The 14,905-nt window shown below is 36.9% G+C and overlaps 1 protein-coding gene across 12 annotated transcripts in view; it reads left to right on the top strand.

Moving 5' to 3' along the window:
• MAK10 (MAK10 homolog) overlaps window positions 1-11,380 on the top strand; it is a 35,304-nt gene extending 23,924 nt beyond the window's left edge. For 6 of the 12 annotated variants that reach the window (XM_028203178.2, XM_082903441.1, XM_028203195.2 and 3 more), the window contains 8 exons: window positions 4,230-4,364; window positions 4,670-4,768; window positions 5,858-5,914; window positions 8,837-9,041; window positions 9,575-9,693; window positions 9,957-10,025; window positions 10,700-10,798; window positions 10,872-11,380. In XM_028203178.2, the coding sequence (XP_028058979.2) occupies window positions 4,230-4,364; window positions 4,670-4,768; window positions 5,858-5,914; window positions 8,837-9,041; window positions 9,575-9,693; window positions 9,957-10,025; window positions 10,700-10,798; window positions 10,872-11,111 (1,023 nt within the window). In that variant the 3' untranslated portion in view covers window positions 11,112-11,380. Of the gene's footprint in view, window positions 1-4,229; window positions 4,365-4,669; window positions 4,769-5,857; window positions 5,915-8,836; window positions 9,042-9,574; window positions 9,694-9,947; window positions 10,026-10,699; window positions 10,799-10,871 lie in introns of all 12 variants that reach the window. The other 6 variants (XM_028203188.2, XM_082903442.1, XM_028203172.2 and 3 more) reach the window with 1 other exon arrangement.
• Window positions 11,381-14,905: the final 3,525 nt, after the last annotated feature.

Genomic DNA, 14,905 nt, shown 5'->3' with positions numbered 1-14,905 from the left:
TATGGGGTCATGTCGGACCGTTGTAGCAGACACTGTGTGGTCGTGTCAGACCGATGTAGAAGACAGTTTATGGGGTCATGTCGGACCGATGTAGAAGACAGTTTACGGGGTCATGTCGGATCGTTGTAACAGACACTGTTGTGACAGTTGTTGTGACAGTTTACGGAGTCTTGCTGGACCCTTGTAGAAACTAACCGGAATCAATGTCGGGACAGTTTACAGAGTCTTGTCGGACCCTTTGAAGGAGTGAACCGGAATCAATGTCGGGACAGTTTACAGAGTCTTGTCAGACCCTTGAAGGAGCTAACCGGAATCAATGTCGGGACAGTTTACAGAGTCTTGTCGGACCCTTGAAGGAGCTAACCGGAATCAATGTCGGGACAGTTTACAGAGTCTTGTCGGACCCCTAAAAAGTCGCACCCTCAAAAGGTGTGCCCAATCTTTCAAAAAGGCGTGCCATCAAAAGGCGTGCCCAATCCATAAAAAGACGTGCCATCAAAATGCGTGCCCAATCCATAAAAAGACGTGCCATCAAAAGGCGAGCCCAAGTCATAAAAAGATGTGCCGGACATGATGGCGAGGCACGTGAGTGCCTTGGCTGGCGCGCCCGTTTGTCGTCTGGCGTCAAGTGGCGCGCGATACGCGTGGCTGCCCCGTCTATTTAACCAAGGTTGATGCTGAGGCTGAGGCAGACAAAAAACTTCTGAAAATCCTCTGAAAAAAACTCTTCCTTTACTGAGAGAGAAACTCTGTAATACTCTGTAACCAACCCATCTCTGAAACACTCAGCAACATGGCCTCTTCTTCCCGTCCAGCTACCCAGAACATGGCCTCCTCTTCCCGTGGTCTGCTCACGCTCTTTCCAGAATTGAACGAGTCCACAAGAGAAATAACTGGTGCGGTGGCCAGTGAACCTCAACCAAACGCCTCTAGTTTTGCTCCGTTGAACTTTCCGATGCGGTCGGTGGAGCAAAAAATGGCGGTGCAAACTGATATTGAGGCCAATCAGTATACTCTGAAGTCATGTGTGGAAACCATGACTGCGGTCACAAACCTGTCGCACCGGCTGCAGAGCAGGACAAATGAGGTGCAACAGTTAAACTCCCAGCTGGCTCTGCTCCAACGCATGTATAAGGATGCGCGAGCAGAGATAAGTGTGCTAAAGACAGAAAACAAGGAGCTGAAGCGGAAGGCCACCGTGATGTTCCGATTTGGAGGTCCACCATATGCTGTAGTGGAGGAGGAGGGAGGAGGCAACTTGCTTGGTGGTCTAGGAAGCACGGAGGCCACACCGGCAAGGACCACCCAGGACGGAGGCAAGAAGAAAAGACCGGCGGCTGAGTAGAGAAGAAAAATCCCACTGTGGGTGTGGTAGTTTTGTTTTTGTTTGTGTGGGTTTTTTTTTTTTTTTTTTTTTTTTTTTTTTTTTTGATGTAAAAGTGTGATCGGGGTTGATCCCCTGATATGAATAAAATGACAAGGTTGTGGAATGTTGTTGGTGTTATTTTGTGGTGTTGTTTTGTTTAATAAGAAAAATAAAATAAAAGAAAATAATGGATAAAGAAAATAGAGAAAAATATTTGTGGATGGGTGATAAGAAAAACAGCAGTGTGATTTTATTTTTTATTTTTTTATTTTTTTTTTGGTGGAATATAAAATAAATAATAATAAGAGAATGGAAAACGGGTGATGCTTACTAACAAGGGATAGGGAAAATATATTATAATAAAATATATATATATATATATATATTAAAATAAAAGAAAAGGGTGAAAGAACGTGGATGAAATAAATTAAGAGAAAGGAGAGATATGATTAAAGTGGGTTTGAAAGTGGGAAAAGATGAGAGAGAGGGAGATAGAGTGGGTGCATGATGATGATGTTGGGTCCATGGAGAGAGAGAGAGAGGGATGTCCAAGAAGCTTGTGCTTTTGACAGTTACACATTACCCAAGCTGTATGTGAAGATGCATGTTACTGTCTTACACTTTTGCAGGCTTGGTATTCTTTGTGGGGCACTTGCAACACGTGACATTGAAAATTGTATTCGAAAATGATGACATCTCCAACATGAAACGTCTTGGAAGCAGCCCAGGCCTTGTAATCAATATTCCCAATGATGGTTCAACCAGCGGAGTCCCCAACCTTGTACACTGCTGCCATTGAAACCTTCAAGCCAGCAAACATGGCTACCAACAACAGAGCCATAGCTCTACACCCCACACCCAAATCCATGGCTAAGAGAGAGAGAGCAAATCGGGAAAAAAACAGCAGTGACGAGCAGAAAAGCAGCGCCAGAAACGCCAACGACGACGACGAGTAAGAGTACAACCACGGATATGTGAGAGGCGAGGTGAACGGCGATAGAGGCTAGACGATGATGCGGGTGCCGCCGCCGACATAGCGGAGGAGGGGTGTAAGAAAATGTTGAAGAAGTCAAGGTATGTGTAGAAAATAAGCGGAATAGGTTGAGGTCCGGCGGGCGGCCAAGGCGAGGTTGCCGCCCGCCGGTGAAGCGAGAAATACTAAGGTCTTAACCTTGCTCTGATACCATGTAAAAATTTATGTATTATTGATTGATGTTTATTGATATCTATTACAATGATTCATGATTCCTATATATAGAAGAGGGTGAGTGTGTAGTAGGTAAGGAGTAGGTGAAGTGGAGGTGGTAGTGGTGTAGTGGGTTAGGTTTAGTGGAGTAGGTGAGGTGGTAGTGGTGTAGTGGGTTAGGTTTAGTGGAGTAGGTTTAAGTGGGTGAAGTAGGTGGAGAGTAGGTGGTTTTTAACACTTTGCAACGCAAAATCTAAGAAATTTCAATCTACATGATCATAAGTTTTCTAAAATTCCACTTAAAAATTAAACCCCTTTTATTAGAACCTCTATAATCTTCCACATCCTCATTGGCAACCACCAGAACATCCAAAATCTGGCGATCATCCACAAAAGCTCCCCGAGCTAAAGCAATACCTTTACCCAAAATTTTACATAAAGATGTCCCCAAGCTAATCAGCCGGAAGTCACTGATATTAATAAAGTTCTCTCTTTTAGGAATCAAACACATAAAAGATGCATCGGTACAAGCCTTCACCCCCCATTCTTTAAAAACTCCTTGAGATCATGAACCAGGTCTTCTTTAACACCATTCCCATAGTCTTGGAAAACGGCTGAAGTAAACCCAACAGCTCTCGATGATTTGTCCCTCTCGCAATCGAAAATTACCTCTTTGATTTCCGCTTCGTCAAAAGGCTTCTCCAATGACCTATATTTAGAAGCATCAAGTGGAGCCCAATCCAAACCGTCAATGCCTGGTCTAACCTAAAGGATGATGGGCCCCACTTAACAGGGCAGCTCTCAAGGATCCTTGAGGGAGTAGCCTGGTTAGTCAGTCGGTATGCTCCCCGCATGCCCAACTCAAGTTCAACTCTTGTCGGCCCATCACATTTGCCCAGATCATGCGATGATTAGGGGGTGTAGCTTGATTCTTGGGTTTACTCTCCTGGGGTGGGACCAAAGGACATGGTTCGCAGTTATTTAAAAAAAAAAAAAAAAAAAACTCTTAAGAACCACATGATAGGGATTTGAAACCACTCTAGGAAGCACGCCTTGCCTAATATTTCGAAACCTCTCCTCCCATCCCAAAAAAAGCATTTTCCCGGCCATTATATATCGTTGATGTATGTCAAGATCAGTGCAGATGACCTCAAATTTTTTTATTATGATTATTGTTGTTATTTTATTTATGGTGATATTTATATTATACAAACATTGGCTCTTCTTCATCATAGATAATAAGAAAAGAAAAGGGATTCTTGAGCCTTGGTAACTGTCCTCATTTTAAGAATTTTATTTTATTTTATTTTTTTTGTCCAATTAGTGGAATTTGTGCTATATTTGGTGGTTTTCCTTTTTTAAAATTTAAAGGCAATATTCTTTTTGGTATACCATGTTCCTTCCTTGGTCTTGTTTAGGGGTCGCTCAGAGGCACCTGATGGGGCATTTAGTTGGGGTGCTTCCTCTAAACATAAAGCACAAAGCTAGCTTTTTGATCACTCTGAGGGTGCTTAGCTTATTTTTTGTGGTGCCCACACACTTGCTTTCAAACATAACCGCACGCGAAAGTGATAATTCCCTACATGTCCCTATTTCAGCAACTCCAAATGGGGCTTTTTTTCTCTTACAAGTTTATCATGTTATTGTTGACTTCTCACCCTGGAAAATAATGAACAGCTTCTACTGGTTCAAGATGGGAAACTCTATGGACGGGATCCTATCTTTGCTGTGATTTCTAAAGCTGCAGCATTGCCTGAAGTCTCAAAGAACCATGATATTCAAAAGAATGAAGTTCTTGTGCAACTAGGGCAGGTAAAAATCATGAGATCCCTATTTGTTTTAAATACACTTTGAACTAGTTTTCCTGTGTATACTTGCATATATACATTTTTTGGGTGAGGTCTATTGTTCTTTGATCTACACTCAAGTTCTTTTCAAACCCAGGGTATTGTCATGTGAAATCCAGTTATCAGTTTGTTGTCATCAAGCTAAGATTAGTTTTGAGAGCACAAAATGGCTTGCATTCATGTTGGATTGTTGTTTCTGTTTTGTGTACTCCAACTTACTGTAAAAAATTGTTTTGTCTAATATATCTTATGTGTGTTTTGATGTTGCAGCTAGTGATCAGTTTGCTTAAAATTATTTGTACAAATGCTGCGTGGCAGAGGCGTAAGCTTGGGAAAATTTTACAAGATTGGCGAGTCATTTATATACAGGTTTGCCACTTATCAAAAAAATGTATACCGTGCTGCTTGCAATTTATTTCACTGGTCTTGTTTTTCTTTATCTTCTCAAACTCACTTTACTTCCATTGGTGCTTTGTCTTCGTTTAAGGATGTTACATTCTGTTATCTCCCTTCAGTGCATCCTCATGATTTCTGACATCAATTTTTTGTGCATTCTGATCATTAATGAATTTATGATGGCTGACTGATAAGTATGGTAAAGATTTTAATTAACTAAAGGCTCTTGTACTTGCGACATCAACAGTTTCTTAGAGAAGTTCAAAACCGTACTTGTTGGCTTCAGAGTTTGACTTTAACATTACTTTTTTTGACTCAGGGCTTACGGATTTGACTTATTATGGCACCGAGTGAGAAAGGGCTTGACTTTTGTGATTTATGGCTTATGTTGTTGGACTCCATAAATATGTGGCATGACTATGTTAGAAATGTCTTGCATCTGATGTTGTGAGAGATGAAAATAGAAAGCATTTGGATACGCATACCCTAGTGTGCAACAATATTTCACCTGTCTAACTACAGCCTGTGGTGTTGATAACTATAGGTCGCAAAACACAGCTCAAGGACTAAGATTTATCTGTAAAATTATTGTATTTGTACCGATAGCACTGAAGCTTAGGTCTATGTCTATTCCATCCTTCCAAACACTTTGGCTGGGTGGTGAATTAGCTGAATTACTATATTCCACTCCATACATATATATATCTTGGTTGGGTTTCTCAGTTATCTCATTGAGATGTGGAACATTTTATCTATTGTCACCCAAGCTATTATTCTTTTTTCTTTTTTCCTTTTTTTAACAAGGCGATATGTGATATGATTTTAAGTTCATATTATTGTTGAAGATGAATGCATGGATTGGTTGCTGCAGTAACCAGTACCTATGGTACATAAGTTAAATATGCTCTTTTTTTTAATCATAGAAGTTGTTACCATCATGCCATTGTTATTATGCTTCTTCAATATCTATGTCAACTTAGCAATATGGGGTTTTCCTTGGTAATAAATAACTGTCTGGGGCTGATTAATGCATTCGGTTGCTAAAAAACCTTCTTCTTACAGCTAGAGTTGTCTTTTAGAAAGGAATTTGGAGAGATCTCAAGCACTTCAATTGATGAGGTATGTTGCTCATTTTTTTTTTTTTTGTGGATAAATATGAGGTATGTTGCTCATTTGTCAGTATATATAGAATTTTTTAGCCAAATTTAAACTTACTAAAAGAGATGTTAGTGTAATTTGCCCTAATTTTTATTGTGGTATGGGGGGAACAATTAGCCTACTGTGATTGTAATTATTTAAATTAGTAATTTTGATTATTATGTTATAGGAAACATTTTTTGAATATGGATTGTGTAATAAATTTTTAAATTTGATGCTTATGGAGAGTGGATTTTTTAATTAGTTTTTAAATTAGTTTGAAGCCGAATTTTTATTACCTGTGTAAAATATTCATATATACATGACATAATAATTATATGTGAATATTTCTTTTTGTGTTCCTGTGGGGCACCACTTTTTTTAAAATTAGCGTGTCAGCATGTCATGTGTTTGTATCTATGTTTGTTAGCAGAGCATCAACATTCTCTTCATTTCTATTTTTGACATGGCTATTCTCATCCCTAGTGGCAAGTAGATGGTGCCAAGCAGAGATCTCAGACACACTTAGGGGAACTCTGGAAAGAAGAGGTGTTAACATCTTAAAATGGTGTAATTAAATAATTAGGAAAACCGTTTTTCTCATTCTTTGATTATTGTGCTGCTGCTTCTATTTGGTTTCTGTTTACTAAATTACCAAACTAGCCCCACTAGCCGCTTAAAAGCTTGATGCTAATAAACTATTCTTTTTGTTCATCCTTTCCTTCTAAATTTATTCAATCACCTCAAGTAGGATTTGAAAAGTTGTAGGAAACATGAACTAATAGGCAAATGGACACTTCTAAGAAAGTGGCGTGTTCCGAACACACTTCGGGCACTTGGGGGATTTATTTATCCATCAGTTAGACACACATGAAACACATAAGCTTAAACAAAATAACTTGGCATCGTATGATAAAAGAAAAAAATAATGTAGATTATTACCCTATTAATCACTCATTCTTTAAACTTTAGAAAGTGTTATGTTGTATTTTTATTATCTTTGAATGAAATATTTATATATGTGACATAATAATTAGGGTTAATTACACTTTACCACCCAACTAGTAAAAGTACTTCACTTTCACGAAGGGGGTCTTTGTACTGTTTTTAATAGTTGGGAAAGATTTGTGCCGACTTCCTTGCTAATGCTGGTATTAAAAAAAGATTGGTTTTCATGAAGGGGGTCTTTGTACTATTTTTAATAGTTGGGGGGGTAGGGTAATAATCAGTGATAGTTGAGGGGGTAAAATGTAATTAACCTTATTAAGTATATAAAACTATGGGTGATTTTATTTACACACCACTAATACTCTCAATATACACCATTAATAGATTAAATTTATATTCCAATAATATCCTTCAATAAAATGACCATTAAGGACAATATGAGGTGTATTCTATCTATTCAAAAATTTCATATTTAAAAACACAAAATACTCTTCACACACCATGATCCTTACAGGGTTTAGGGTTTTAACATATGAACATTGTATTTCTTCATCATCTTCACCATTAACATACACTCATGATATCATTTGTTATCAATTAGTTCACTTCATTCTATTCTTTTTTTTTTTGTTGTTGTTGTTGATAAATAGTTCATTTCATTATCTTTTCCATTATACTTATTTTTCAAACTCAAAACATTATTGCCTTTGAAGATTTAGGGTTTAAGAACATTGACATCAATTAGTTTTGAAAATTTGCATATCATGGATGACACTGAGATGGTTGGTTCCAATATAAACATTGAAAATGTTGATTTGAACATTGAAAAAGTTAGTTTATAACTTAGCTTTTTGGTCTTTTTATTTATCTCGTTCGTATGTTCGGAAGATGAGTTTGTTCGTTGTGTTCGGATAACCAGAGTTGAACTTTTACACAATGTTCGATTATTTATATTTGAACAAAATAATTTTGTTCAAATTGTTAATATTGACCAAACATTAAATATTCATACATAAAAAAATTGAACATTAAGTTAGTTCGGTTAAAACAAATTAAACTTTTATTCGTCGTTCAGTTATAAAATTTTGAACACATTAAGTTTGTTCAACTTGGTATTCTTGAACATGACTAATTTGATGAATTTGTTAAACATTGACAATGAAGATCAACACTGGCAAAGATGGAGGTTGAATGAAACACTCCACCGGTGATCTGAAATGACGAAACAATGAGATGAGACACGATGAGAGTTCAATACCAACTATAGAGATCAACACCGGGGAAGATGGAGGCCGAATGAAACCTTCGTTAGCGATGGAGATCAAGACTAATGAAGATGGTCTCTGTTCTGAAGATTGTGTGGTTTTTGTTGTGTGTAATGGTGAAGATGAAGAGTTTTTGGTGTGCATAATGGTGTATATTCAAATAGTTAGTGGTGTGTTAATATAGGATTAGTAATGACAAGTTAAGGTGTGAAATAAGATATTTTTGAACCCTAAAAATCATTGTGTACTAAAGTGTACTGAGAGTATTAGTGGTGTATAAATAGAATCACCCTAAAACTATATATTTTGCGCTTCTTGTGTTGTGCCCAGCATGTTTAAAAATTGTTATGTCTGTGTGTCCATGTTATGTTGCATGTCCGTATCCGTGTCCGTGTCCATACTTCTTAGGATCTAATAGGTTGTAGACACATCAAGCAGGGATCATCATTCTGGTCCAAGGGAGACGTGGCTGCCATAGGGCCCTGCCGGAACTGTCCATTCACTTACCTGTCTAGTGTGTCTGTGGTTAACTAATTGGCATTCAGTAAATGCATCAGATTGAAACTGACTGTCCTCTAGCGGTTCAGCATCAGCTTGATAATATTTTCTTTCTTTTCCTATGTTAAACATCATTGAACTTGGTCTTTTGGTCAATAATATATTTTTCATGTCTATCTAATTGGTTCTACAGAATTTATGCATGAAGATATCCAAGCACATCCTCGTCTGGGTAGAGGAGCAAACATACTGGATAGCGTCTCGTTTTCTCGTTTTGGGCTTTGAACTAGAGCTATACTCACCTGGTGAATACTGCATGGTATATTGGTATATTTATGTTGTCTGCATCAAACTTGCAGAGAAAACACATCTGAAGATGTTGACAAGCAATGAAACTGGTGAGCATGCTGTTTGGCAGAAATGTTCATAAAGGATATACGAGATTTGCTAGCTTGAGTTGTACACATGTACAGATGCAAGTGAACTCGAGTGCCACTTTGTTTTTACTTTGAGATTATCTGCACCCAAAGAATAAATGAAGTTCAAAAATGACTTCTTAGAACCTTTATCATGTCATGGATAACTCTGAACATTTGCTCTTTCACATTTCTCTGGATGGTCAGGGAATTAACAAAATTGTTAAGAGAAAACTGTATATTGGGTGGGTATTATTGTTTGCTTGCGTCAATTTGGGATGAGATATCAAACTTTTAGGTAGGGCTCCCTAGTTGGTGGTCTAGCTATCTTTGCCTGCAAGCAAATGTTTTTTCTGGCAATAGTTTCAAAATATATAATTTTCTTATGAAGCAAAGGCTTGTGTGGTGATTGTTGAAATAAGTTGTGTTACCCTGCACATTATGGTTTCTTAAGTTGCGACATTTTAACTTTACTAATGAATTATATTTGTTTGTATTCTATACTTGTTGATCAGGTAAACGGAAGGGGAAGAAGAAAAAAGATGCTGTAAAGGATCTGGCAAAAGATTATCAGATCCCTCCTATTGTCTTGCTACTTCAGTGCCATATATATCTTGCTGAAGGCCTCACAATGGTAATTGCGCTTCTTGTACTTAGAAATCCTCAGTTATGTTTGAAAACCTTGAAAACATGAATGTGGGGAGAATATGTCCTCCATCTCTTTTGATGCTTGGATCTCATACATCAGTAGATATGCACCCTATTTGGTAGGTCTCTCTGTGAGGTTTCTGAAGTTAAATTGACCTGCACTTACCTATGTTGTGGATCTGAGTTTTTAGCACGAGTGTTTATCGCTGTATTGCAAATGGTATGTTAATCAGTTTTCAGCTTTTCCAGATGCTTGCTGCTCTGAGGAATGAACACAAGGTCTTTCCAAGTGCAGGTCAATTTAATACTGAGCATGAGGTAACATTTGTTTGTCATTTCACATTTTTTTTCCTAGTAATTGAGTAAGAGATGTGGTGGGCAAACATTGTAATTGGTTCATTTTCTTGCCAACTTATGTATTCTTTATCTTATGTTATTTGCTTTAAAAGTTAGTGACTTGACCATTGCTTAAAAAAAAAAAAGGGATTGGTGACTTGACTATCAAATAGAAAGTGCCCTGTTGTGCCCTGTTGTCTTTCCCAAGGCTGGGGTTTAGGAAAATCGACAACTTAAACAGCCTTTCTTAAAGTTTACTTTAGCAAGAAAATTTGATTATTTGAATGAGAGGGTTGCTATATATCACCAGTAAATTTCACCAAATATTTTCAATTCTTATGTAGCATCCCTTTTGGCATGGCGTATTCTATGATTTTTCAAATATGATGGGCCCTACACATAGAGTTTGTTGCATGAATACACTTATGAAGTTGCATAAAACGGTGAAATAAATGCTGTGGTAACGAATAACATGTCTCTTTGAATGATGTATACACTAACTGATCCTCTTAACCCATAATGTGAAGCTTGCTTGCTTTCTAATTTATAGCTAAATAAGTCAAGGTGTGAAAATTCTATTCAATCAAAACGTTGTTGGTGTTTCACCACAAACATGCTTATTCTTTTTTTCTTTCTTTTCTTTTTCCACTCAACAGAGATTCATTCAGCACTTTGAGCTTCTACAGAAAGCTTCCATTCCCGATCACATATCATACCTATCATTTAAGGAATCTACTACCCATGCTCGTTTATCCGTGAGTATTCTAAAATACTGTATTTCTCTTTTATGATCATCTTGTATGAGCATTAATGAGTCTTCCTCTGCAGACTCTTGTTACGCACAATTGTTTCAAAGATGCTCAGAAGATTGCGAAGGAGCTCAGGAATAGTTTTTCCCATGACCCAGAGAGAATGGCAGAACTACGACGGATTGAGCAGGTTGCAGAACACAATGGTGTTGCCTTAAATCTCATATCCCGGTTAGGGACTCTAGACCCATCGCTAAAGGTCTACTTTGAATTCATCCACCATCCATACTTTGCAACGGCTGTCGTGAAGAGATCTTAAAGGTAGTCTTTCATGCTTCTGCCCCCAGTTTTGACACACAATAGCCTTTCATGGCATCCAAGTCTTGCTATGTAGCATTTTTATCATATTTTTCTTCAATTTATTTTTATCAAATCATTCTTTAGATAATACAATACATCATCTGCTGTTAGGGAAGAACAAGTACAATTTTGATGTATAATTTAGATTTTATTGCGGTCAATGTATTATAAACTGAGGTGTATGGGATATTTGCAAATCTTAGGCCATCATAACAAGGTTTCAATTAATTGACAGAAGTTTCGTTAGAGATGCTAGGAAAATTGAAATTTTTTTACATGTATAGTTTTAAATTATCCATGTTTTCTTTTCTCAATAGAATCACAAGGAAACAAATTTGTAGTCTTAAAACAATTATTTGGACAACTAGCATCCCTGACAGTGACATCAAATTGTATCGTCAATATTAATTAAAGATTTGAGAGTAGATATCACTTCCCTTGTTTTGGATATGCAAATATTGCAACTTGGAACTTCTAAAAATTAGCCGCAATTTTTATTGTTTGTCCAAGTTGTGGATAGTAATTTAGATTAACTTCATTCTTGTATCCAATAGGATCTGCGTAAATGGAATAATCAATGACAAAAGAGCTAGTTCTAGGCTTCTAGCTTAACTATAAGCAATTGCTCTAGGCGACCCTCACTGCATCCTGGCTAATTATAGCTTATGACACTAATTAGGGTATTCCATCCTTTTGTTTACAACTGGGACCTTGAAGTTATGTCTTAGTTTGAAAACACTATGTCAATTTCTTCTTTGCTTTTGTTAAGATCATTGGTAAGCTAGTTTGTGTATTGTATGTTGAATAGCGGTGGCAAATGGGTGAGTTTGGGCAAGTCAAAATGGGTTTATGCATTTAAAACAATCCAACTCACTCTGCCTATTTAATAAACTGGTTGTAGCTGGTCGGGTTGAATTGGACACGGGATGTACAAATGAGCCCGACCAACCCATTTACTTTATGAATTTTTATCCCCAATAGATGGAGTGCCAGTGGTGGTGTGGTACAGGGGGAGCAGTGGTGGTAGTTGTGGAATGGAGTTGGTGGTGTGGAGGAGGTACCTATTTAAACGAGTTTATATGGGTTTTTATGTCCAACCCATTTAAACTCAACTTTAATTGGGTTTGCAAGATTTAATGCATTTAAACTCAAGGGTTTAAATGGGTGTAATTGAGCGGATTTCATGGGTTTGGGTTAGTTTGCAAACATTGTCATTTTCTTCATGGCTTTTGTTAAGATTATTGTTAGGATGGTCTGTGTATTCAACGATAAACCCCCTTCAGGGTTGGGTGTCCTGTTTGATTTATTTTGTAATCTCTTCCCTCCCTCAATTACTCTGGTTGAGTTTTTCTGGCTCATTAGGAGCTCCACTGCTGTTTTCTTTTGGAAGACTGGTTACCTTCAATCAAATTGAAATTCTTTTACTGATTACTTGTTTACTCCACAGCTGTTACTTGGAAGACTTGTTATTGAAGGGTTAATTGCACTTAGTAACTCTGCACTTCATAATTTATATCAATTCACAAAATCCCTTACAATGTCACTCTTCCAACCATTTGGTGTTAATAAGGTTGATAAAACCTAATATATGAGCTATAAGCTTCACTGTTTTTTGCCTCATTAGAAACTCCTCTCTTCCATAGAAATTTCACTCAGCATTTCCACCAGTTGGTCTCATTACACAGATGGATGGAAGAGTGATATTGCAACTTGACTTAGATTGTAAAAGGTCCATTGTCACAGTTGAAACCGAAAGAATCAAAACGAGATATTAGTGGAAGTATAGGGATTCTAAGTGTAATTAACTCAAAATTTAATGAAGCAGCACCAAGCCTAGTTGTAACGATTAACCTATACAGAAGAATGAGGCTGAGACACACTGCTTACCAGGTTCTAGTGGGAAGCACACTGCATCTGTTAGAGCCATTCAATGTGTCCTTGTTAGTCAGAAGATCAATTTTCAAGGAAAGTCTCAGCCAACTTTGTCCAGTTCAATGTGTAGAAAATGAAACATAGGGAACTAGGTTATGTTTGGATGTTAAATTTGTAGAAGGAAAAATAAATAAAAAGATGATATCATAGAAGAAAAAGAAATAGATGCCTGGGTTTTTTTGTTTTGTTTTGTTTTTTTTTTAGGTCAGGAAAACGAGAAGAAAATAAATATATATTTTGCAAAAAAAAATTATTTATTTAAAAATTTGTTTAGTACCAATAAATTATGAACATGTATAAGTTATTTGATTTATTTTTCTTTGAAAAAATCAAGTTCCAATAATGACAGAATTACACTCACATATGGCTTTTTTGGCTATTTCAGCCTGGGTTAAAAAGCTTGGTTTGGGAAGAATTTTTTGACTTTTTGGCATTTTTGGCTTTTTTTGTGAGAGAAGAGTGTAATGATTATGGATTTGATGTGATGTTTTATTTGTTGTGACTAAAATAGTCTATTTTGTCTGTTGTACTTAAAATAACCAAAAAAACTCTTGCCAAACGGAGCCATACCCTGTCAAAGTTCGGCCGCCAACAGTTTTGAAATTGCATAATTGTCTTCACTTTTAAAACAATTATTTAAAAATAAAATTTAATTATCTAAATAGCCCTTTACCTTATATTTTTATCTCTTTCCTTTTTTATCCAATAGAGCTCATTTCTCTTTGCTCTCTTTCTCTGTTTCATTTCTTTGCTGCCACAACTCTATGCTCGCCCCACCGCTCATCACCGTGCTACTGCATTGTTTCATTGCCAACGCCACCTTCTCTTTACCACCCACTACTACAATGTTACATGTCACAGCTGACTATCTTATTGTTAGAGCATCCTTATCACATTACTTATATTTTATTCGAAAATATTATTAAAAATTTCATTTCCTATTTTAGAAATCACTTTTTCATCTATTTTTTCTAACAAACTCTTTATTCTTTCTCTATTCTATTAACAAACTTTCTATTTTTTTCTCTATTCTATTAAAATGTAATTTTTAATTATAAATTTAAAAAAAATAAAAATTATAAAGGTGTACTGCAGTTCCTAAACAAAACAAAGCAAACATATATATATATATATATATATATATAAGGGAGTTACAGTGACTCTCTACAAATAGGAAGTTATTGCAACAAAAATTAGTTTATGGAATTGTTTGAAGAAGCTGATGGAGATGTATAAAGGGACTTCAACCCCTCAAAATAGGTAAATGATGGGTTTAGGGAGGCGGCTAGGGATGCTCTTACATGCCACCGCCATGTTGCTCCACTGCCAACGGCACCCTCTCTTTCTCCCACTAACCGCCACCTCTCCCTTCAATGTCGCCATCTTATCCTCTCTCTCCTCCTCCTCCTCTAGTACCACCATCTCTTCCTTTGACTCCCTTACCAATGCAGCCTTCACTTTCATCACCAACATTTAAGCCCCATACTCTCTCTATATATATTATCAAAAATAAAAACTTCATTCAAATACAGTTCTCTATTTTTATTCAATTTTGGTTTTTCATTTTTTTGTAGAATCGGAGCCACTGAGTCTCTATTTTGTCCACCACTACGCCATCGTTGAAACCATTTCCATCTTATCCTCGCAAGCTGATACCACCCTCTAGGGCCCTCCTCTTTGTCACTTGAAAATTGATTTCCAGCTACCTCTAGATCAAATCACATTAGAGGGAAAGAGGAAAGGCACAATGTGCCACCTTCATCGCCAACGCCATAGACATTGCTTTTTGCCATACTCCTTTCTTTTTTTTCCCATTGATTT

The sequence above is a fragment of the Camellia sinensis genome, chromosome 13 (genome assembly GCF_055761805.1).
Source record: "Camellia sinensis isolate YWXY chromosome 13, ASM5576180v1, whole genome shotgun sequence".
Taxonomy (NCBI): domain Eukaryota; kingdom Viridiplantae; phylum Streptophyta; class Magnoliopsida; order Ericales; family Theaceae; genus Camellia; species Camellia sinensis.
Note: the sequence above shows the minus strand (reverse complement) of the source record. Positions and strands in the feature narration are given on the sequence as shown.